Raw genomic sequence first — 25,512 nt, 5'->3', positions numbered from 1 at the left:
TTGGCTGGTTTTGCTGGATTTACCTGGTGGCCCAGCCCGTCGGTCTGTCATTTTCCCTGTCTGCCCCCCCCCCCCCCCCCCCATCTGTCAGTCTACACCCCTGTCTGTCAGTCTCCCCCATCTGTCAGTCTACACCCCTGTCTGTCAGTCTCCTGTCAGCTTGTCCCCCGGTCTGTTAGTCTGCCTCCCTGTCTGTCTGTCTGCCCCACCAGTCTACACCCCTGTCTGTCAGTCTACCCTCCTATTGGTCAGTCGGCCCTCTGACCCTGTCTGTCAGTCTGCCCAGTGTCCGTCTGCCTCCCTTGGGCATGTCCGTAGGACCCCATCCCATGATTGCTTGCTGTTATATTTCACATTGAGTTTTTTTGGGGGGGGGATCAGCTCAAATCCAGCAACGTTCATCTTGTACTTGTCTTGACTTTGCAAAGCATAAAAGCGAAGGGGGCAGATTGATGGTAGCAACCCAATACTAAAGTATGTTTACTGTCCTTTAAGAGGACTGCTTTGGTGGCTTTGAGCAAGGCTAGACAAAAGCACTAAAACGGAGTGGTGCTGAGATTTACGACGGCACTGAAGAAGCCGGCCCAGTAAACCAATAGACCAGCTGTGTGTTGTTAGTCGTCAGGAGGTGACAGCCATTGAAGTTTCTTAGCCATTTGTCCTTGTCTTTTTCTCTCACTTTGCCTAAGGAGGAAATGAATATTTTTTGTAACACCATAGGTCATGTCTCAGTAACTCCTCGGTGGTTTTGCCTCCATTGTTTGTACTAAACCTATTCAGACAACTGGCTATCCAGACAACTGGATAGGTAGGCTATAGGCTACACAAACTTGCTGAGCGGTCTTGTTTGCCTTCAGATCTGAGGAAGCTACTCTTCAGACTGTGACGTTGCTGTTGAGTGAAAACCGTTGAGTATCTCTAAAATGGCAAGTTTTCAGAATGTTGAAAAGAACATTTACATTACTAATTTTTGATCATCACATATGTATGATGAACTGTTTAGAATACATTGATCCCAGGGCTGCCAAGTGTTAAGAGGTAAAGTGTAAATGAGGGGAAAAAATAAATCACCAAAATGGAGTTGCGACGATGAGCTCCTAGTCAGGGGAAAAGTGATTTTCTTCATTGGTTTTCCTTCCTCCTCCAATGTAAATGTAGAAGTCAATCTCCACATAATGCCGTGAAACTTGATTTGTGCTCTTGGAAGTCCATCGGATCTCCCTTAAGCTCGGTTTGTCTTGCAGTCATCAGGCCTCTAATGACTCACTGGCACTGCTCTCCTCATTGGGCGGAAAAAGTTCATAAATTGTAACGGCGGTGTACAGTTTCACTGCCTCTGGGGAGCGAGGGCTCTCTCTGGCAGCCCCCCCACGGTAGACCAAGAGACTGGATCCCCGCAGACATAGATGCGATTATCCCCACCGTGATTTGTGGTGGCTCGCACGCCTCTAGAATCTGAATGGAATTCCATCTCATGTTCGCTGCTCTCTCTGTGTTCCTTGTGAGAGAAAAGGATCGTCTCCCATAGAGGGCTGAACTGAGAGCTTTTACAATGTGTAGAAACACCCGTGCCTGTGTGCATAATATGCATACTTGTATCCTATATGGGCTCTCTATCATGAGACTCTCATGCACGCACAAGTGCACGCACGCACACCCTCTCTCTCTACCTCACATTCTCTCTCTCTCTCTCTCTCTCTCTCTCACTCACTCACTCACACGTCCGCGGGCACGCGCACTCTCTCTCTCTCGCTCTCTCTCTCTCTCGCGGACACACACATTTGAACGTGGAAGCTTGGAAATTGTTAAAGTTTTGAGCCAATCATATCACGTTGGGCAGGTGACGCCTGTAAGGTTTTTAGCTTGGAAGAAGTTAGGCTGGAGATCAAGGTCAAACTCTGTAACTACCTCAATAACAATAAGAACCCTAATACAAAGCTTGTAGGCTGGAAATGAGCAGGAATATTTGTCGCGAATGATGAAGAGCGTAAATTGCAGAATGTAATATCAATCAATCATATCATAAATAATATGAAATGTTAATGTTGCTTGGGGGGGGGGGGGGGGGGGTATAGCATTGGTGTCAGGAGGCTACTTAATGAAATTCATTTGCAGGCCTACAGACAGATGTGGTGTATGTTTGCCGTGTCAAAAGTAGGCTAGTCTACTATCTCAATTGTCGTAGGCCTAGTTAAGCCCTATTCGTACGGGACTATTAGCTGCATTGGATTTAATGTGAGACATGCTGTGGCCTTTTCGTTAGCAGTGCCTTTTATATAGGCTATTGCTACCATTTGAAAGAGGAGATCTTTTGCTTTTCAATGTGTAAAATGTGTTTTGCAACTCCCAATATTGACTCCCTGACGACTCGCCAAAGTCATCTGTTTCATCCCGTTGACGCGCCAGGCGCACAAGCACGCGAGAGTTTGGTCAACGCTGCCGAACGCGCGCACGAACGCGCACACTTTTTTTTTTCTTAATCTCAAATGGTGAAATGATAAATCAGTAACACCTGTCCTGTGTTAGACAGCACCTAGTCATCAAGACACCAAATAATACAAAATATTTGGGGGTTTATTTGGATGAGGTTAAGGATTTTGCCTATTTACTGTATTTGCTTGCAACTTGTTTACCCGGGGGTAAGAGTATGTGACCAGGATGTAAGGAGGACATTGAGCTCTGGGGACAAGCTCTGGACAGGGGCTCTGGGGGCAATTTGGGGCGAGACATATCTGGCGATAGTCCTTGTATAAATACCACTCTGCCCACTTTTTAAATTATCTCAGACAAGGTTGTGATATTACGCCCATAGGCGCAATCGGAAATAGAAGTCGAGAAAGACATAAACGCCCCCAGTTCTATGTAATTTTGTTAATTTGATATGTTGTTTTATTCACACTACACCTGTAATTCTATGGTGGTGTTTGGCTAGTTACTCGAAGTCTGTCAGCTTTTACGTTTTTTTTTTCTTCTTTCTTACAGCTGCCACCTTTGTCAGTTTTGATTGAAGTCTCTTTTTCATTAGCTCTAAGAAAGTAACGTACCGTTTTACAGCATGGAGACACCTCCACCATTACTCAGACCACGCTGACAGCTAAAGGCCTCACCATAATCTCTCTCTCTCTTTTTTACACGCTATCTCCGTGTATTGCTCTTATTTTCTCTCGCTTCGTCCTGAAGACTGAACACGGAGGCCTAACCAGTTACTAGATCGTGATTTTCAACTTCTCAAGCGTTCAAATCCGTTCCCATCTGGTAAATGTTAGAACTAGTTTTTACAAGTGCTCAGTTCTATGCTGGTCTACCCAAAGCCTAGGAAAAGCCCTTCTGATTTACACCCAAGGCCTCTGTCCGTGTATTTGATGTCAGCAAGACACCCAGACAGACAAACTGGGTGTAAAATGCTCCAAAAGAGAGCGAAAGAGAAGCAAAACAACATCAAAGATCCAGCATGTTTCTGCAAGACCCCACAGGGGTGCAGGGTTAGTGGGTCTACTATCTTAAACACTTGCCAGACACAGGCAGTCACACCCTACCCCCCCGCCCCCCCCCCACACACACACACAAACCAGCCCGATTGCACACACACATCCTTGTGGTGATTATTACTCATCAGAACTATACTGTATATGTTTAGGACTACAACACAAGTGCATGGCTTCACTAGTTAAGACACCCTGAAAAAGATTTACATTACATTACATTACATTACAGTCATTTAGCAGACGCTTTTATCCAAAGCGACTAACAATAATTGCATTTAACGTAGGAAGAGCCAATGTACTACTACTTGCCAGAACTCACAAGTGCATCTTCTTTCTAAAACAAGTGACTAAGAGCATAATCTAGTGCTGAAGGCAAAGTGCAAGGATCGCAATCTAAAGTACAGTGCAATATAATATAATACAGTAAGTGCTTAGGTGGGAGGATTGTTGTAGTACTTCTTGAAGAGATGAGTTTTGAGCCTGCGACGAAAGATGGGCAGCGACTCTGCTGTCCTGACATCAGTGGGCAGTTCATTCCACCACTGCGGGGCCAGGACAGAGTTTTTTTATGTCTGAACAGCAACAGTTTTTCATTTTTGCCAGTTAAACCTACGATGTGGAGCACCTCTGACCTTGTGGGTCACCTGAGGACCTCTGAAAACCGTGTCTTTGTAAACCATTGGCTCTGAAAACCGTGTCTTTGTAGACCACTAGCTCTGCAATCTGTAAAATTCAGTGTCGGGTCGACACCACAGAGAAATTGTGTGCACATTCTTCTGTGGCCTTACTTGGGAGTGTGGGTGTATCCAAACCGGCTCGCGCCATCGGACATAAATGTAATTTACCCTGCAGAATAACTTACATTTTATATCGCTTTCAATGTAACACTGTATCTGAATCCTATTAACAGGTTCTTCCACTTTAAGCATGAAAAGAAGCTCTCACCTCCTAACAGGCCAGACAGGGAACAGAAGCATTGTCATGTCAGACAGCGATTCGTCAGAAAACAAGCATTGTCATGTCAGACAGCGATTCGTCAGAAAACAGAAGCATTGTCATATCAGAGGTTCAGTCCTCCAATTAATTACTTCCATTCGAGGCCTCAGGAAAGAGGCTTGTTCATTCCAATCTGATTTCCTGGTTTTTGTGTTTAAAAAAAAAAAATATATATTTCTTGTGCAGCTGGTGTATTCAAGACCGACTTGAAGCCCTTATCAGCTGAACATTTTGCTCAAGCCCCGTCCCCTCGTAAATCATGGCTTTGTGCTCTGGCCAGAGGGTCAACTTCAGTGAGTTGGTTATTGTTCAGGAGACGTGAGTCGGTTCCTTTGACAGGTCATCGGAGAGGAATGTAAACAAATGAATTCAGATTAACTTTAATGGCTTCTTCAAATGAATTCAGATTAACTTTAATGGCTTCTTCAAATGAATTCAGATTAACTTTAATGGCTTCTTCAAATTTCCTCTTCGGGCATCTCTCCAAGGAGGCTTAAGGAAATGTTCACTTTTTTGTCTCGTTTGAAAAGGGGAATCAACTGACCTTCTCTAAACCATGTCATTTACATCGAATCTGTCATCCAATCACAATGTTCGAAATGCATTGTAAGCACCATGAGCGTCTGTAAGCTACCTGCCTGCCCCTCTGATAAGTGGATGTCCAGTTTTCTTGTGTGCGTAAAGCTTTGAGGAAAAAATGCATGGCCATAGCCTGCTGTATGACACCACGTTCACAGCCGTGATCCTAACTCGCCTGACAACTTATACCAGGATCAGAGATGCGATCGTAAAGTCCGCCTCTGGAATGAGTCAGACAGATCACATGATATTGCTTTCAAAATGGGACTTTTGCATGACTAAGCCCATCAGGAGTGGCCCACTGTGTGTGTGTTTGTCTGATATGTGTGGTTATGACATAATAATCTTTGACAAGTTACAACAATATAGATTTTGTCTTTGTATGTCGAGTCCCACAATGTCCTGTGGTGAGACGGCCAGATGTGGTCCGGTTTGTGGTCCGTTTTGACCATCTTGGCTTCCATAAAGTTTCAACGCTGCATAGTTGGAGGCACCTCAGGGTCGGTATGCTTTACAGGAGGTTTCTATGACAACCGATGGCTTGGAAACGCACAATGACTGGTTGCTGCCTCATTAGTGTGTCAGCGCATTCAGACCTACAGTAAAAACTATAATAAAGATCTCTCCCTCCTGCCTTCCAGGTCATTTCAGTGTTTTGTATGAATCACAGATGGCATGGAGGGCCCTGAATGGCATGAATAGTGTGTGGAACTCCAATCTCCCTCGACACATCAAACTGAGCTTCTTCCATGCGACCGTGGAGTCAGTCCTCCTATAGGGCTGTGAAACATGGACCCTGAAGCCCACCCTGCAGAAGTCTCTAGATGGGTGCTACACCAGAATGCTGCGTGTGGTGCTAAATGTCAACCAGAACGAGCATGTTACCAACAAGCATCTGTATGGGGGGGCTACCAAAGCTGAGTGAGAAAGTGCCATCCAGGGGGATAAAACTTTCTGGCCACTGCCACAGACATCATGAACTCCCAACCAGCAAGCTGGTGCTCTGGGAGCCGACACACGGGCACCGATTAAGAGGACGTCCCACACCAACGTACGTGGATGTACTGAGGAGGGACGCAGGAGTGGAGAGTTCTGCGGAACTGGCTGGATGTATGGACGACCGAGAGGATTGGAGACTTCGCTGTCAAGCTCGTCTGAGGACGACCTAATGACAGAGGTGACCTAATCATTCAAAAATCATGGCAAATGGTAATGGTATGCACCGGATGAGTCAATATAACATGATTTGTGGAGAGAATCTTTGCCTTGCCTAGCCTCGTCTTGACAACAAAGAAGGTGAACACTTATTCCACCAAGATCCAGAATAAAGAATACTTTTCCCCCCCTTGATATTACTAGTGCACAGTGCCCGTGGAGCCGTTGTGGTCCATCGATTGGTCGATCTATCTAAAACTGTCATTTTGGCTCCTGAGTCCAAGTCCAAATGAATGGAGGTGAATGGGCAGGTTTGTTTGGGCGGCTCTGTGGCGCCTGCCTCGGACTGGGGCACCCAGGGTGCGAGTGGGACATGTTTGGTGTTGCTGCATTCGTCACATCGATACCTTTCTGCCAGTCCAAACCGCGTGTCTCTGTGACCTTCCCACATCAAGATATGGCCGTTTCAATCCCCCTGTGGCTGCAGTGCCCTCTGGTGGCTAGGCGGTGAAGTGCATGGTGGACTATCACTCTACCTACCCCTACCTACCTACCTATGCTTTCTGCCATTTAGTAGAGATGCTAGAGAGCCCAGTCAAATATATTTCCAATCTTCTTTTTTGGGGGCAGAGAAAACAAGAGGGGTGAATACTGCTCTCAGCCTTGCTCCTAATGTGTGTGGGTGTGATCAGTCCATTCATGAATTCATGGGCATGTCATGAAATGTGAAGCGTTATTATGCAAAGTCATTATGAAATAAATGTGTATGAAAAGTTATGAGTGCCATTTGAAAATAAAACACACAAAAAAAATATTAAAATTTTTATTATTGTGAAAATAACAATTATGAAATAATATTCCATAATTGTTTGAGTAGTTCTTAATTTAATGTTGGCACATTTGGTATTCCATAGAAAAATTATGTATTTCTTTAAACTAATCACAATTGTCTTGGGTGGCGCTAAGCTTTTTTCTTTGCAAAATAATGTCGGGGGATTGAATCTGATTGTTGTCACAGGAATTGAACACTGCCAATGAGAGGCTTATCTTAATCTACAGTGCATCTAGAAAGTACTCACACCCCTTTACGTTTTCCACATTTTATGTTACTGCCTTATTCCAAAATCGATTAAATAATTTTCCCCCCTCATCAATCTACATACAATACCCCATAATAACCCCATGAATTTTTTTTTTTTTTTAAATGTTTGCAAATGTTTTTTTTTTTTTTAAGACTGAAAGATGTACATAAATATTCACACCCTTTACTCAGTACTTTGTTGAGGCACATTTGGCAGTGATTACAGCCTCAAGTCTTCTTGGGTATGATGCTACAAGCTTGGCACACCTGTATTTGGGGTATTTCTCTCATTCTACTCTGCAGATCCTCTCAAGCTCTGTCAGGTTAGTTGGGGAGCGTCGCTGCACAGCTATTTTCAGGTCTTTCCAGAGATGTTCAATCAGGTTCAAGTCTGGGCTCTGGCCGGGCCACTCAAGGACATTCACAGATGTGTCCCGAAGCCACTCCTTCGCTGTCTTGGCTGTATGCTTGGGGTCATTCACCTGTTGGAAGGTGAACCTTCACCCCAGTCTGAGGTCCTGAGTGCTCTGGAGCAGGTTTTCATTAAGGATATCTCTGTACTTTGCTCCTGACTAGTCTTAGAGCTCCTGCCGCTGAAAAACATCCCCACAGCATGATGCTGACACCACCATGCTTCACCGTAGGGATGGTATTAGCCAGGTGACTGTAGGGATGGTATTAGCCAGGTGACTGTAGGGATGGTATTAGCCAGGTGATGAGCGATCTGGTTTTCTCCAGATGTGACGCTTGGCATTCAGGCCAAAGTGTTCAATCTTGGTTTCATTAGACCAAATAATCTTGTTTCTCATGAAGAGTCCTTTCGGTGCCTTTTGGCAAACTCCAAGCGGGAGTGTGCCTTTTACTGAGGAGTGGCGTCTGTCTGGCCACTCTACCATAAAGGCCTGACTGGTGGAGTGCAGCAGAGATGGTTGTCCTTCTGGAAGGTTCTCCCATCTCCATAAAGGAACACTGGAGCTCTGTCAGAGTGACCATCGGGTTCTTGGTCAACTCCCTGACCAAGGCCCTTCTCCCACGCTCAGTTTGGCCAGGCGGCCAGCTCTAGGGAGGGTCCTGGTGGTTCCAAACTGTGTTCTTCGAGACCATTAATGCTGCAGATTTTTTTTGGTACCCTTTCCCAGATGTCTTGGAGGTCTATGGATAATTTACTCACTAAATTGCATTTACCACTGGTGGACTATCAACTAATCACTAATCCAATCACTGCCAAAGGTGCCTCAACAAAGTACTGAATAAACGCTACTGAATACTTATGCACATATGATTTTTCCATTTATTTTTATTTTTATTTTTTTGTGTGCAAAAATGACACTTTTTTCACTTCACAATTATGAGATATTGTGTGTAGATTGATGAGGAAAAATGAATTTAATCCATTTTGGAACGAGGCTGTAACATACACACTGTACACACTGTAACAAAATGTGGAAAAAGTGACGGTGTGAGTACTTTCTGGATGCGCTGTACATCTGTTGAGCCAGACTAGGTCCCTGGTAACGGTCTTTGCTTCAGTACTCTGTTGCTGTGGCTTCTGCTTACATGTGTGTAGAGCTGTATGAATGTATCTAATGCTGCTTCTATCTCTTTCTCTCTCTCTCTCTCTTTCTCTTTCTCTCTCTCTCTCTCTCTCTCTCTCTCTCTCTCTTCCAGTCAGAGCAGCCCAGTCCTGCCAGCTCCTGTTCCAGTTCTAGCTCAGGCTTTGTGCCCAGTCACAAACGGCATGGTAAATCTAAGGCAAAAGATGCATAGACATACAGTGTACACACACACACACACACACACACACACACACACACACACACACACACACACGCACTATATGCATTGATGGCCATTGTAATAAGGATCTATTTTTATATTGGCCTGACACCAATACCGTAATTTGCCTGGGCCACTGTCAATTACTATCGTCTTATCAATCCCACTGGGCCATTTCATTCTAACATCGTTTCTTTGTCTCACAAACATCTATCTTGTGCACGTTCACCTTCTCACTCCCCCCCCCTCACTACCACAGTGCTGGGTCCCCTCCGGTCGATAATCCAGGACCTGCACTCGGACGACAACGAGGAGGAGTCTGAAGAGGAGGACGACAACGACATGGACTCTGACCTGGAGCGACCGATGCACACACACATGACACACCGCCACCGCAGGTACGGGCAGCCGTGAGGCGTCTTCAGATCGCGTGGCGCCATGCTAGAAGCAGCCAGTCACAGCAGCTCCTGTGTTTTCCATTTTGTGTGTTTCATCTGTGTTTTTGTTGCTCACATTTCTTTTCGGAGTAACTTTTATTACAACAACGAGATGATTCTTTACTCCGGTGAACGGTTGATTTCAAAGCAAAAGTCGAAAAAAGTTCAAATCGGGACATCATAAGTCGCAGTGTGAGAGAGTCGGTGACCAGCGACTAATCAACGACTGCTCCTACGTTCTAAAGACGAGGCTTCGACCTCCCGACAAATTTCTGGCATGTCCGAAATTTTTGTCAGTGCTAATTTTAGCTTACGGTCAGACTTCTAGTTTTGACTTCCTTTCACTCAGGAATAGAATGTCAGTCTTGCATTCACTAGACTGAGAAGCCCGCATGAACAACTAGGTGAAATTTACCTATAATCCCTCAAGGTTAAGGAAAAATGAAAAATACATTGATAAACGAAAAATATTGATAAACATCTGTGTATCAATGGGTTTTGTGAGGGAGAAGCCGCTAGTTTTAAATAGCAACAGAGAGAGGAACTGACCATCTGTTTCCATGCACTAAAGAGGAGACTGAGAGTTCTGATTAACTGACTGCAAGCGCAAGGGGGCATAACTCCGTGTATTTGGTGTAGAGAGATAATATTGGTTCTAATAGAAAGCTACAAGTCTGCTCTTTCCTGCTGTGTTTACATCTCAGTTGTTTTCACTGAGTAATTATTGCCCCGTCTAGTTTGTATCATACATATCTAAAGCTGTGAATAAATCAGTTGCTTTCAGAAAAGGCTTTCATCTCTGTGTTCAATAGAACCTCGCGTTGCCATAGCTATCAACGATGAAAATCCTGATGATTAGACGTCCCCACATGTCAGGAGCAGGTCAAGCCGAAAGAGTAACAAGCTCCTGATAAATGAAAACGCAGCCCCAGCCAGGCGAAGCGGCCCGACGGTCCGAAAGCCCACTTTTTTCGGCGGCGGCGCCTTGGTGCGTTTCCACCTTTCCACTACTTCCTGGATTGCTGTTGATCGTCCTCTCTTCTCCTCCCTCCCTCTCCCTCTGCAGGGTCAGCCTGAGTGACGGTAGTGAGAGTGAGAACAGCTCCTCCCCTTCGCCCCCCTTGCGCAACGACCCCCCACCTTTATTAAAGACCAGTACCAGCCAGGTAAGACTCACTGGCTAACTCATCAGTAGGAATGCTTCAGCCAAAAGAGGTCCAAATGTAACATGTTCTGGACCTTCATGTTCAGTCACCTGTGTGGCAATATGTTAATAATGTATTCTACAATGTAACCTTGTTACATGCAACTACATAAGTCAGTACCTAACTGTTTTTATGCTTCCCACTGGAATATGTAGGGGTAGGACTTATGCCCACCCCCCCATTGCTCTCTGTAAAGAACATTGTTTCCTCTGTGTCTGAAATGCGCTATACAAATAAAGTTGGATTTGATTTGGAGTACCACTAAAAAAAACTAGACTAGGACTGTCAATTATTGTTTAAATACAGAAATGACTATGTAGTTACATAGTAAGATTATGTATTATTAAGTTTAATAACCTACACAAATATCCTATTATTCCCTTAAAGCCAGACCTCTGTACTGCCTGAGGAAACAGTGATGGCCAGTTGGCGCCGGAACTGGGGGGAACCCAAAATGAATGAGGAGGATATTAGATTACTCGTAAGGGACTGGCTTCTGTGATTGGTTGAAAATCGGCATGACTTGACACTGATTCTGCACCCCACTGCTTTCAGCCGACCAACGGGTTTGTTTTTGGCTTTAGAATTCCATCGAAGGTAGTACGTAGACTCTTAAAAGCTTCGCTGTAGGACCCCCAATGAAAACGGTCGTACAGCATTTGCTTTGCATATGTTTACTGTAAATGGTGTTTCTTCAAATGTAAACTGTTAAGTTCTATCAGTTCCTTTGGCCTATATGGGGAACAAGTCCACAAGTCGGGTGCAAGCGCCTGACTGACAACTGAAACCAAGTGAAAATATCTGAGACAATTAGTAAAACTGATTTGAACTTATACATTTCCTTTTCATAAACCATTCGCATGTTAACATAAACACATTGGGGGTGGCTATTAAATTGACTTTCCTTTTTGACTTTCCTCCTCACGAGATTGGAAACAGCTGTTGATGCCGGGGAGCGGTTCCATGTCAAACGTCGCTCTCGGGGGGGGGGGGGCGTGTCAGAGCGAGCGGCGTTATAAGCATCCGCTAACTCCCTGGACATGTTCTCTCCATGTGCCCCTTGACTGCTGGTGAATAATTACTGTTTAGTAAACAGTGTATTTCTCATTTGATATCTCACAGATCCTGGAGGTGAAGAGTCCCATTAAGCAAACGAAGCAGGATAAACATAAGAGCCTTGACTGTGACAAGGTAAAGACTGTTTTTTCGTGCTATGATTTGACAAGTTTTTTTTTCCCTCTTTAGTTGAATTGGTCAATTATGTAAACTAGACAGTATTTCCAGTAATGTTATATTTGAGCTCCAGTAGATAATTTCTTCTCAAAACCCTACCCCCACGCTACAACGGTGACATTCATTGACTTAGCAGTGCTGGTAGAAGCTTTTTTTTTTCATCTCAATATCTGTTTTCCATTCAGCGCCACATATAAAACTGGCCAAATAGCACCAGTGCAGTGTGAAATAAGAGCACACCCAAATAATCAAACCCCAGTGTTTGACTCCAAGCATCTATCATGAGATCAAGAGAACTTCGATGAGATCGCAGGGTGACATTTGGGCTTGCATGTCTCGGACAGTGTAGTTCTGAACCACCTCTGCTGCGCTGACCAGCTCTCCTCTGTGTCTCAGGCGTATCTGGACGAACTGGTGGAGCTGCACAGAAGACTGATGACTCTGAGAGAGAGGCACATACTACAGCAGGTATGGATTGAATTGAATTCCAATACTGTGTGTGTGTGTGTGTGTGTGTGTGTGTGTGTGTGTGTGTGTGTGTGTGTGTGTGGATTTGGGGGGGTCTTCTGAGATAAGTGTGTGAGATGTGCACTCTGACTCACCTGGGCAAAAAGCTCTGTTCTCACTTATGAGATTGTTTTGCTGTTGTCATGAGTCTAGTGTAATATCATGGCCCTGTGTGCACACATGTGCATGCGAGCAGGACATGTTTGGTTTTGCTACAATGTTAAGGTCGAGAGCTTTATGCCAGTCCAAACCCAGTGTCTCTGTGACCGAGATATTGCAGTTTCAATTCCCCCTATTGACAATGAATGGGGGGGATTTTTTGCTCCACAAGTCCAAAAAATGAATGGCCGGCCATGTTTGGGTGGCTCGTGGATTATTAGGCTTCTGACCTTCTTTCCACCTCTTGAGAGCCAGTGTCCAGGTTCTATTCTCAAGGCCTACTGTATGCCAGCCATTACATCTTCCCATCTTCCCAGGATGACTCTCGGCTCCTAATGAAGGGTTAGCCTGAGAGGAAAGTAAGAGCATGGGAGGGAGGGAGAGAGAGGGAGAGACGCCACCTCCCAAACAACATCATCAGTTCATCAGCGTGCAGCGCTAACTCTCCAAGTAATCAAGCAAATCCGCCCGGGTCCAGCGACGCGTACGACATCACTCGCTCACAAGAGACGGGAATGATTAACTCAAACCTCCCCGCTCTGCTTTTCCCTTCAGTCTCTCAAACCACTAATTGGAAAATTGGCTCATGTCATAGAGAGGACCTCTAACACAGACTGTCTGCCACAGGAGATTGTTGGGTATTTTATTTATATATATATATATATATATATATATATTTTATTCATGAACAAATATAATATAGCAATAAACATATATTGCTTCTTTTAGCAGCAATGGAAAGTGAGGAAGTAGGTCAAAATGTTGTCCACCTGAACAAAAACCAGGTCCAAAACCCCCTTGGTGTACTTCCATATCTGGGGGGGGCGAGGCGAGAGGAAGGGGGGTTGTGAGCGAGCATCTGAGTTCTATCTGCTTTGTCATAACAGTGGTCCGAGTCTCTTCCCCGGATATCGGGGGGGGGGGGGGGGGGGTGGGAGTGGGGGGGGGGCGAAATGCTTTCCACATGCAGACTGGGAGCTTGGCAGCATGAAACAGATCACCATTACAACACAGCATGGCATCATCAACACACGCTGGAGTCCCCGTTCATCATGATCGGACGCGCACACGCGCCCCTACACAAGTGTGCGCACGCACAAACGCACACTATCAAACACACACACACGCACACACACACAGTGAGACAGTATGTGAAGGAGGAGGGCCTGGAACCAATAACCCACTAGTCAAGGAAGGACCCCCCTCCATACACACAGACACACACACACGCACGCACGCACACAACGTCTGTTCCCCTTGATGCATGGTGACGTCCGTACACAGTACATATTCTGTACTCTCTACGGCACCATCACCATCCTGCTTCCTGATGAGCCATCCTGCTAGTGAGTTTTGAATCTTGTGCAGCTGGATGATGTGTGTCTGCACCAGCAGGATGTCCCCTGTGGTCTGTATCATACAGCCTAGAGGTGAACTCCCCGACTATGACATACCTACTGCTTCCTCCTGTCAACCAGGTCATCGTTGCAAAAGGGCACTCGTTGTCAATGAGTCTCGTTATGGGATATCGGTTAGATCAGTAGTTTCATATCTGTAAATGTCCTTAGCCAATAGACAAACATTTTCCAGGAGCTTGTTCGATCGTCTCATTGAGAGAGGTCAGGGAACATTTTTTACAGCTCACCTTTCTGGCCCCCTGGGTGAAACTGTTTTTTTTGCTTCCCTCTGGAATATGTAGGGGTGGGTCGTATGCCCACCCCCCATGGCTCTCTATAAAGCGCATTGTGTTGCCTCTGTGTATGAAATGCGCTATCAATAAAGTTTGATTTGATACAGTATCTGTATTGTCTTGTTTTAGGACAGCGCCCATAGAGATGAGCTGCCTCCTGTTTCATCTGAATTGGCTTATCGTGAAAAGTATTGTGAAAATGGCCGCCTGCCTTTATTTGAGATGGTGCTGCTGCCGTTTCTCTTCCTGTTGTTTGTTTATCTTTTGCCCTCTCTGTGCCTCACTTCTCACAGATAGTGAATCTCATCGAAGAGACCGGACACTTCCACATCACGAACACCACGTTTGACTTTGACCTCTGTTCCTTGGACAAAACCACGGTCCGGAAGCTCCAGAGCTACCTGGAGACGTCCGGCGCCTCCTGAGGCCGCGAGCGACGGGGCTGCCGGCGGGGTGGACGAAAGTCAAACTGTTCCTCCTCCCCCTCCAGCTTTTTCTTTTTGTCTGTGTCTTTTAAACTTGAACTGTCTTAATGATGCAACCGGACCCTTCCGCGGCCCGGTCGAGGGTCTCCTCACCACAGACTGGATCGAACCACTGCGTCACCCTGGAGACGATGCCTGTCGACCAGGCAGTCACCCAGAAAGCCTTGAAAACGTCAGCTAACAAAAAAAATGTAAAATTGAGACCTTGTTGCGCGTAATGAATGTGCATATCGTTACAATGTACTGTATGTGCGATTAATGTTTTGTTCTCTCGTGACAGATGCATGTTCCACACTGCCTTACTGCATTATCGGTCTTATTTATTGAATTTGAGTTCCAGGTGTGTGGGATAGCAACAAAAAAAAAAAAGAATTATAATTGTGCAAGCACTTCGCAACAGGCATCTCCTGGGCTCTCCATGACAGTGGAGGCCCTAATGATCATGAGCTGTGGGGTGACTTGAATGGCAATCAAATGTCAGATCAGGAGGATGGCAGTGTTGCCTTCCCTGAAGTTTATATGAAGTACAGACGTGATCAGAGCCCACTGGTACGAGCAGAGGACAAACCGTGCACTCAAAACACAGACATTACATTTGTGGCACCAAACGTATTTTGTTTTTACTGGATGATGATTTCCAAAGTGTGCCGCATCTTCTACAGTTACAAGCATATACGCTCCAAGAATTGGACATCATCACTTGACTACTCAATGTTGTTAGGGTTGACAGCAGGCCTGTGTTAAAAAAATAAAAAATAATTGCTAAAAATCATTTAATTTTGGAATTTGGGGTAAGAAATGTGCAGGACATTTCATCTTTATTTATTACACGGGGATCTCAGTTGCCAAATGAAGCTCTGGAATTTTGGAAGAAAAGGTTTTTGTTTCATGGTGGACATTGTCCATTTGCTAATTTTAAGAATTGAAATTGATTTTGTTCTGTCTGCAGAGTATACCTGTTTGGGGGAAATACTGGTGGTCTTTTTTCAGGGACCATGAAGCAGAATGTGCAGTTACATTTTGCTGGACCTTTGTCTGCCTTATGAGTTCTTGTGTATTTGTAGGAAAAAAATAAAGATTCTGTATGATGTACAGATGAGGTAATGTGCAACCTGTTGAAAAAAGGTTATTGGCACTCTGATTTTTAACGTTGCCTTTTTGTAGGCTACGTCATTGTGTGTTTAAAATTATGAATGTCTTTTGTCATTTCGCTTGATTCCATATCCAAGCCCAAAGACATTTGTTTTGGTCGAAATATCATGATATATTGTTTATATGTGTATATAAACTCTATATGTGATAACACTGTTCTCTCATTTGTTAGAATGATTGGTCAGCTTCAATGGAAAAATGTGTAAGCAGACTATAATTTCAGTCACATTACTCACAGCAAAGTGTGACTTGCTGGTATAGGCTATGCCAAGTGATGGGATGTGAAGTGAAGAGATGGTCTGATGTTGGGGAGGTTCATTGAATGGAATTACTTGAGTGATTTCTATCGTTTTTGAGAGATTCTCTGACCTCGTGTGACCTGCACATATGGGGGCGGATCTCGTTCACCTCTGCGACTGTTCCAAAGGTGCGTCAGTCTGGTCTGGGGATATAGCAGGTTAGCATGATGAAACACACCTGAGCAACACGAACAAGTGGCACTCTGGCCATCGTGACGTGAACTATATGGAGAGATGCTGGAAATCCAGTAAAACTCTGAAAACAAAAGTGTGGTACTGGACACGCACAAGAGGCCGCACTGACCACTGTCCCAGTGTTGATTCTATTATTCGAAGCCTGAGGCTCAATGGACCTTAGTGACGCCGCGACCAGCTCCGCTCAGATTCAGAAAGCCAACGGATGGGAGTGCCAACGCTTCAAGAAGTAGGCCTATGGCGCCAGTAGCCTACATACACAACAGTAAGGTCAGTGATAATAATGTTCTTGTCAGACGTCGGAAGACCTGACGAGACGGGTGGGTTTCTGTGGAACAGCCGAGTACGCTACGTCGTTCCGATGCTGGGCGTGACATGGCGACCTGGTCCGGGGGTCTGGAGAGATGGAACAGACTTCATGACATGACGGCGTCCACAGTGGTGAGGAAAGAGATCATTGATAACGATGCGTGATGGGCATGAATGGTTACTAGTGAACAGTAGGCCTAGTCTTGCCCTCACTAGCATATCGGGCATGCGGGAAGAGTGGTGTAGAGCAGTCTGATTACAAAGTAACGGATTACTGTAATCAGACTTACCTTTTCCAGTAACTTGGAATGTAAGGGATTACATTTGAGTGTTCAGTAGGCAGATTACAGCTACTGACCTAATAAAAATGGGATTACTTTGAGCTACCTATGTAGTGCCTATGACTTTTGCCTATGTCATCGGTTGGCATATGATCAGATTTTCTTGTGTCTATCATGATCTAAGATGCAAAACTGATTCTAGATCAGTACCTACTTCTATGATTCGGGTAAGGAATGATCTAGTTTTAGAAAGTAACTAAAAAGTAGCCTAAAGTAATTAGCCTAGTAGGCTAATCCCATTACTTTTCGGAGAGAGAGATCTGTAAAGTAATCTAATTACAATTTAGAGAAAGTAATCTAACTTTACTAGATTACTTTTATTAAGTAACTTGCCCAACACTGGTGTAGAGACAGTGTAGGCTACTCAAACGGCCTGCCCTGATGACCTTGTCCTTATAGATCACCGTGATAGGAAAGAAAGAGAGATGCTGAGTGCCGGTCATCTCAAGGTTAGAGCAATAGGCCGGTCACCAAAAGGTCATTAGTTTTAATCCTAGTACTGTCGGGGTGCTATTATTGTGCCCTTGAGCAAGGCACTATTGCTTTGGAGGGATGCCCAGCACTGACCCACCTCTCTGGCAGTTGGGATGTTTTCAATGCACTTGGGTGTAATAATAACGTTATGGGTGTAACATAAACGTTTATTTGTCATACTAGGCTACAGTAAACGGTAGGCCTACAGGTAGGCTACCATGTACAATGAAATGCTGAGCTGTGCCAACTCACGACCCTGAGACTGAGTCTGCTAGCCAGGAAACCCAGGGTCTATATGGACAAATGGAAAACACAGTTGAGACTTCTGAGGTCGGCTACCACTTATGTGAAGAAATCTCCTCCCTGTTAGTCACTAATGGACACGGTAAACTGGCCGATTTAACACCAATCCCAAGCAGCAGCCTGATATGAGCTGCAGCAGCTGGAACGGCCGGGAGCGCCAAGGTATTTAGAGAATGTGATTCACTTTTAACCGCATTAACGCGCTTTCTCTCTTCGGCTTCTCTCACTGTCATTCTGTAAAGTATATCAGCCTATAGTCCCCCGGCTCGGCACAGAATATTTTCGGGAGTGGTTCAGGGAGTCGGAGCACTGTTCCTTTCTTAAAAGCGAGTCAAGGTTGGTAGGTGGGGGTTCCCAAGCCCTGCTTTTCTCTCTCAATCCGGGCTTTATGGCCCATCACACTGAGTGTCTGTGTACACACGTGACAGTGCAGGCCGCAAGGCGACAAAGGCGGCCGGCTGCATTTTGTCACTCAGTAGTAATACTTATTGTTTTTATCTCCTTCCTGACAATGTGACAGGTTGTATGCAAGCAGGATTTGTTTTTGTTCTAAAGGGTCCTTTACGATCTTCTCTTTCACGGGACTGGTGCTAGTTAGAGAGGACGGCTTATCCCTCCATGACCTGAAAAGGGTACCAGGCCCCAGATCCTTTCCAAGTGTGCAAGTATGTTGGGGGAGGAGCTTTCTCAAATACTCAAATAGATAGTATTTGAAATACTCACATCAGACCTCCTGAATTGAACATTTTGCTTGAATAAACCTGTAGAGTCAGGTGAGTGGGTTTTGAATTTTAATGACCGGCCCATTGGATACCATTTTACCACGCAAGATCAATCAAGCACAGATAATTATTTGGATGGACGGATTTTCATTAGTATTTGGAAGCAGGTCTGCTTTTTGAAATGACTAGGCGCAGTGGCAATAGAGAGAGAAAGAGAAAGAGAGAGAATGAAGTCACCTGCGTGTCCAGCACTTAGTGGAGAGGGAGAAAGAGAAAGAAAGAGAGAGAGAGAGAATGGGTGTGTTTGGGGGAAGGGGGAAAGAGAAGGCTGGGGGTCGGGGGTTGGGAACAGTTCACAGTCAGGGCCAGCCAGCACGACATCCTGTTTGAGCCTCCAAATACCATTTCCTTCAATAAAAAAGAGGGGAGGCCTTAGAAATAATCTCCCACAGAAGAGACACAGAGACATTGATTGTCAGCCTGGCTCGAGGCCAAGGCCGGGAGAGAGAAAGGCACCCGGAAGCCGCTCTGGAAGGCAGTCAAAAAACACCTAAAGGAAGTCATTAAAGGTTGATGAAAAGCCCTCTCTCACCCGTACCCCCTGCCTCCCCCGTTTTAGGCATGCTCCAGTCCAGATTGTTTGCGAGACAAAAGAGCGTAAATGCTGACATGGATGTGTACACAGGTTTATGTTACGGAGGAAGAGTTAAGCATGCACGAAACATGATTCAATCATTTAAAGTGTGGGCATAATTTTGTCCCGTTTGAAGCAGTTTGTCATTAGATTTTTGTAAATAATGTATCAAGAGGTTTATGCCTAATCAATTTCATCGATCAAGCAAAGTCCAAGGATGTAGATGGACAACCATATGTCATGATTATTCTTTTTTTTATGACAATGTTTTGTCTATAATTCGGTACCAAATGTATGTTCAGCTGTCTTTTTTTAATTTATTTATCACAGTCTATTTTCTTGAGAACTTTGATCGCAAATGGCGACCACCAAAGCATGCAGGCCTTTTATTTGCCAAGAGATTTCATCCCCCAGACTAATCTGCCATTGTCATCAAATTTGCACAGTGACAGTCGTTCAAAGCCTCCCATAATATGGTTTAGCCCGTTGCGTTGACCTTCCTGTCGGTTGCCCCGCGGAATTCTGGGTGGCACCTCTCTCTCCCACCAAAACTCGTACAAATTAGCTTTTCAAATATCAGATCAAGTTATGTAAAGAACAAAAGCGAGCCGACTTCAAAGGGGCGGGGAGAGGAGGGGCGCGGCGGGGGACACCCGCCCGGCCGGGCTCGCCGGCTGTATATAAATAATTCCCCCCCGAAAGTCCCCAGACGCCCTGGATTTGATTATTGTTTTTACCCCGCCCCGCTCCCCCCTACAATCCGGCACCACCAAAGTGGAGCAAATCGTATCCCCCCCCCCCAAACCTGGGCTTTGATTCTGGTGGAGCTTGGCTTGGTGCTGCTTCTCTCTCTCTCCCGAGCTTTGTTCCCCTTGATGGATCTGGAAGGGCCAGCGATCCGTGACCCCTGGCAGCCCACCCCGTCTGTGTGAGCCCGCCAGGGAGGTTATAAGTAGGGAGCCCGCAGACACCCCCCGCCCCCTCGCCCCCTCCCCCCCTCCCAGACGCACACACACACAATACGCCACAGAGCCCACGAGGGAGAGGAGAGGGGGACACCCCGTTAACCAATCTGTTTAAATCAATCTCATCCTACCGCCACATTCACAGTGGGTCGGTGTCGTCTCTTCTTTTACTTTTGGGCATCTGGTAGGTTTTCTGTGTCATGAGGGTACCAATGTTCTACAGACCAGATCTTAACTACCTACGCTAGGGAAACCTACTCTATTGAGCAATCAAAAGCTCCCAGCCACAGGCCAGCAAGAAGACCAAAGAATGAACTTGAACACAGACAAGAGGGAGGGGGGGGGGGCATCCTGTCCTCAGTTCTGTCCAACTATCTTGTTAAGTCAAGCATACTGTATATCACTTCATAGGCGCAAGAGAGGCTAACAGAAATGTTTCCAAACTATTTCATGCAATACATTCCATCATGGAAATGATTAAGGCACTGATCTTAACAATAAAACATAAAATGAAAGTCACAACCAGCATACGATACAAAACATATAGTCTAAATGTACAGACTTGTGCACAGAAAAGTGCAAACTAGGCTGGACGTTGAAGTTTAACACTGTAACACTGTTGATCTGTGTTTTTGTTCTGCACTGAACGTTCTCTTCATTCGTCGATAAATTATCATAATCCCGCGATGACATGTTGTCATGCACTTTTCATTAAAACTTCATAAACCTTCGGTATCCCTTGCGCTCTCCCTAAGGGTCCCAGATGTGTGTGATGGTTTCCATCAGGATGCGAGGGAAACCGCTCCACAGCTTCAAGGTGTGCACTGCATATTTCCTGTGGGTTTTTAATTGAAACCAAATGAATGGAGACCCCCTCTTTCTTGTCTTAATGGACTTAATGGTTCAACCCTAAACTCTTTAACCCACTGTGTGTCGAGAACGGCCTGGAATGGTCTTGATCAGGGGAGGGGAAAGGCTCATTAGCAGCTGCTTTTCATCAAGGCTTCAAAACAATTCATCAGTTGCCAGTAACTAAAGGTTAATTACAGATTAGCTAAATAAAAGAGGTATTAATTTAATGTTCCAGCAATGAGTTCACAAAGTCAAATTTCACACTTGACTAGTTCTAAATTGTTAATTAGTATTATGAACATGTGAAGTGGCATGAAATTATGAATGTTAATTCTTATATTACAATAACTCAAGTCAACATAGTTCTATTGAAGTCCTCTTTTTGGAATCAATGACATTTCAAAAGGCGATCTTGTTTGGTAGGCCAAGACTTGACCAAGTGTAGTATGTATGCTTTCAGATATATTGCCAAGCATACTTCGGATGGTTTCAAAATAACTTATATAATTATAATAAATTAGGTCGACAGTTTTAGATAAAGAAAACTGCTGAGTCAGGTATTTGAAGATAATTACTTCTAAATGACTTATACCCATGTTCCATAGGACTAAGGCGTCTACATCATTCATAGCAGGTGTAGCCTACACGCTTAAAATCTGTGCACTGTCACTGCCAACATCAAGAGTCCTGACATTGTACTACACTGGCTTTAAACAAAAGAAGTTATGAATTAAGGTCTCTCCTAGCCAATGTCGAATGGGACAATGCCATGAACTTCACAGTGAAGTGTATAATTTATTAGCGCTATATTGAAAATGCTTTAAGCCAAAAATATATCTTCTGATTTACAGACTGCACCTCTAGTGTGACAAAAATCCTGGTTGATTCTGGCACTTTAAACACTGCAACCATGGAGTTGCAGCACCATCTGGTGGACAGTTAACAGCATGCTGACATTGTCGGGTTCAGGCTGGGGAGTTTTGTCATGCAAAGAAAAACATTTCATTAGGTTTAAACATTAAAGCGTAGGTCAAGTATAGCAGTACCTAAATGTCTGGGTGGGGGGGGGCTCAAGAGGTAGAGCCGGTCGTCCAATGATCGTAGGGTCAGCAGTTTGAATTCTGGCTCCTGTCCACATGAAGTGTCCTTGGGCAAGATACTGAACCCCAAATTGCTCCCAATGAGCAGGCTAGCACCTTGCATGGCAGCTGTCGCCATTGGTGTGTGAATGAAAGGCCAGTGTAAAACGCTTTGGATAAAAGTCCTATATATCTGATTAAAAGCCAAATAGCCCTGGAGAGGGAGGATTGCTTTTTTTTCCCCCCAGAGAGAGGCTTCTTGGGGAGCACCAGGCAATAAAGACTTACACCAAAGCCATTTTCAGATGCTTTTATAACTGGGGTGGTAGGTTTAGTGCTGGACAGTCACCGCATACATACCGCCAGAAAGAACAAGTGAAAAGGGAGATCGTCACCCCGGGATTTGAGAGGCTGAATGATATCCTTCCAATCCAGTCCGATTCAATTGCTTAAATGAAGGCACCACACTTCCTGCAATGTCAATTCAAAACTCACTCAATTCAATTGTGGTTGCATTTAACCATGGGAACTTTATTCCCATACAACGTCAAAACATGTCATGTAAACGCCACAAGAATGCAAATGTACACAATTTAAAAACAGAACACACAACTGCAGTATTCCCCCCCACCCAAAAAAACACCCCCCAAAAAAAACACACCAGCTTCTCTGAAGCCACTCCCCCCCTCTCCTCAATACCCAGATGAGCAGATACAAGTCTACCAAGCAAAAACATTTAGAACCATTGATGCCGATTGTGTCCTGAGATGACTCCACTGTACAGAGCAGGTTATACGGTCTTCTGCTGACCCTTCTTTCCAATCAGTGATTTATGGATGTGAGGGATTACACCTGTGGGGGAAAACAAATTCAATTTATCCTATTCAATTAGGAGGCCTCTACAGCAACATTAATCTAGTCTCCAGTGACTAATATGTGTTAAAAATCATGAATAGACATTCACTCTGGAAGACAATTGTGAGATGATTCAATTTGCAGTGATGGGATGTGTAAACATTATTGAAGACAAATTAACTCAATTCCAATAACGTTGATTGTACTGGACCTGGAAAGTGGTTAGGCAGTTTAACAACTTTAAAGATTAAATCAGGATTATAAGAGGCATTTTCCTTGCGCTTAAAACTAAAATTAAAAAGAAAAAGAGAGATGTACTTTGATCTGCAGGCATGGGCGAGTGGCCACAAAACCCCATGTAACTGCGATACTTACCACCACCAGCAATGGTTGCTTTGATGAGAGAATCCAGCTCTTCATCCCCTCTGATGGCCAGTTGCAAGTGACGTGGCGTGATACGCTTGACCTTCAGGTCCTTCGATGCGTTCCCCGCTAGCTCCAGAACCTGAAAAGTAAACGTATGGCCGGCTTTAGTTAATATCGAAAGATTAGCCACATCATGTCATTATCGATATCCAGGACACCTGTTCAAAATGGCGTCATCTCGGGGCACGAGAAACTTACCTCAGCAGTCAGGTATTCAAGGATGGCCGCACTATATACAGCAGCTGTGGCTCCCACTCTCCCGTGGCTAGTCGTTCTCGACTTCAGATGTCTGTGGATGCGGCCCACGGGGAACTTCACAGGAGAAAAACAAGAGAGCAGTTCATTTGTGAACAGGGTGGGCAACCTGCCCCGTATAATAAGGGGTCGTGCTGTATTGAGAAATAAAACGCTTTGTCCCTTAATCAATACGGGAGGCCATTTGTTTTGTGCACACCACACTCGCGCATATACACTACCAAGTCTTCACATGCTTGGAATGATAGCAGAAATGACAAAACCCAGAAATATGCGAGAACCAGGTAGGCCATTACGGTAATTGAACATTGGCAGCATGATTCAAGGCAGCCTATTACTGGACTTTAAACTTGCCGCTGCTAACATGATGAAACTTAATCCAACCATGAGGCATTATGCAATGTCTGGTCTCTAGTCTTCCAGGTTATTTGCCATTTCCAAGTTTCAGACCAAACATTTTGTGTCCCATGTCTATTATCTGATGTTTATTGATTTGATCCTTAATATAATTGATGCAACTGTGCGTTATTCTTATTGACTATTTCCTTCTTTCATGATGAGTCGCAGAGAGATCTTTGAAATTGATGCATAAAACACAAATTAGTACAAATTCACTAAAATGCAGGAAATGGAAGCGTCTGATCTCGTGGGGGAGGACCCCCCAGACCCCCACTTGATGCGTGTCCCTCGGGCATGGGGTCCCTGGCATGGTGTTCCTTATTTTTCCACATTGAAGGTGGCAACCCTAATTGTGAACTATTGACTGAAGTTTTGCATGACTAAAGTAAGTTGACTGACAATGTTAGCTGGACTAGCCCTTCCTCTGACCATCATAACGCTAACTGCAGAGAACAAAAACAGTCCATGTTACAATTTTACGTGTAACATTTGCCTGTAGCTAAATTAAAATTCGTTGTCATTTTACAAAAATATTCTTTTAGAATGTTCAATCGCATGTTGAATAAGCGAGCCCCCGCCTTGGAGTCGATTCCCAAAGAATCGACTCCCTGAATCGAGAATCGACTCCCGCATGTACGTTAGCTAGATGCTAACTAGCTAGTAGGCCCTTACTAGGCACATTACCAACCTGCAGCCCCGCTCTCTGTGAGCGCGAAATAGACTTCGTCTTGGTCTTCCCGGAATCTTTGCCAGCTTTGCCACCAGCCTGAAAATGTACACATTTGGGGACACATGCAGAATAGGCAGTTAATGTTAGCACAACGTTAATCGGTGTGAATGGCTCATGTACCATTAGCTAGCCTAGCTAGCTCACTGGCTACTTGTGCCGCTCTCGTCTCTACCTGCCTTGCTAGCAAGCTGGGAAGCGCTGGCTGGATGATATCCAATGCATGAAGCACAGACACATTCAAGACAATGCACCACTAGGCAGTCTAAAGACGATAGGGCATGGAATCCTAATGAGCCACATACTCTGAGCTAGATGACATTAGCTAAGATAACTACTCACCATTTTCTTTAATTTGCTACAGTCCCGTTTATTTCTTATGTAGTTAGTCGTTACCGAGACCTCCGCTAGCGTCCTGATTTTGAACTACAGCTCCCGCCTGTTTATCCGGGACCTTTTATGCGGTCAAGCAGCCAATCAGCGCAACATAAAGGACGGTACTTCATGGTTACGTCACTCTCGTTTTCCAGAGATGAATTGAAAAGTAGGTATGTTCATATATCAACAAGAACAGCAAATTCGTTTCCGAATCATCAAAAAGTATGTAAAAAAAAACAAACTTAAACGGTTATCTATCAGGTCTCCACCTAATACAAGATTCGATATCTGTCTATTAGCCATGTATATGGCTCATACATAGGAATTTGACTACGGTTAAGTGCTGTTGCAGACGACAT

At 44.7% G+C, this 25,512-nt stretch overlaps 2 protein-coding genes across 2 annotated transcripts in view; one reads left to right on the top strand and one right to left on the bottom strand.

Moving 5' to 3' along the window:
* Positions 1 to 14,728, top strand: part of mllt3 (MLLT3 super elongation complex subunit) — a gene marked incomplete at its 3' end in the record, with an annotated part of 46,073 nt that extends 31,345 nt beyond the window's left edge. Inside the window, exons 7-12 of the mRNA XM_084452345.1 lie at positions 8,965 to 9,037; positions 9,332 to 9,470; positions 10,576 to 10,675; positions 11,837 to 11,905; positions 12,344 to 12,415; positions 14,597 to 14,728. Coding sequence (XP_084308471.1) covers positions 8,965 to 9,037; positions 9,332 to 9,470; positions 10,576 to 10,675; positions 11,837 to 11,905; positions 12,344 to 12,415; positions 14,597 to 14,728 — 585 coding nt within the window. The remainder of the gene's footprint in view (positions 1 to 8,964; positions 9,038 to 9,331; positions 9,471 to 10,575; positions 10,676 to 11,836; positions 11,906 to 12,343; positions 12,416 to 14,596) is intronic.
* An 8,088-nt stretch (positions 14,729 to 22,816) lies between these two features.
* LOC311320082 (histone H2A.Z) lies at positions 22,817 to 25,190 on the bottom strand. Its single transcript, XM_084451740.1, has 5 exons — positions 25,118 to 25,190; positions 24,737 to 24,814; positions 23,593 to 23,706; positions 23,344 to 23,473; positions 22,817 to 22,965 (listed from the first exon to the last, which is right to left on the bottom strand). Exons 1-5 carry the CDS (start codon positions 25,118 to 25,120, stop codon positions 22,904 to 22,906), a joined length of 387 nt encoding a protein of 128 aa, XP_084307866.1. The 5' UTR covers positions 25,121 to 25,190; the 3' UTR covers positions 22,817 to 22,903.
* Between the last annotated feature and the right edge of the window lie 322 nt (positions 25,191 to 25,512).

Source organism: Borostomias antarcticus (assembly GCF_949987555.1).
Source record: "Borostomias antarcticus genome assembly, chromosome: 17".
Lineage (NCBI taxonomy): Eukaryota > Metazoa > Chordata > Actinopteri > Stomiiformes > Stomiidae > Borostomias > Borostomias antarcticus.
The sequence above is the reverse complement of the archived record's forward strand: the minus strand, read 5'-3'. Positions and strand labels throughout refer to the sequence as shown.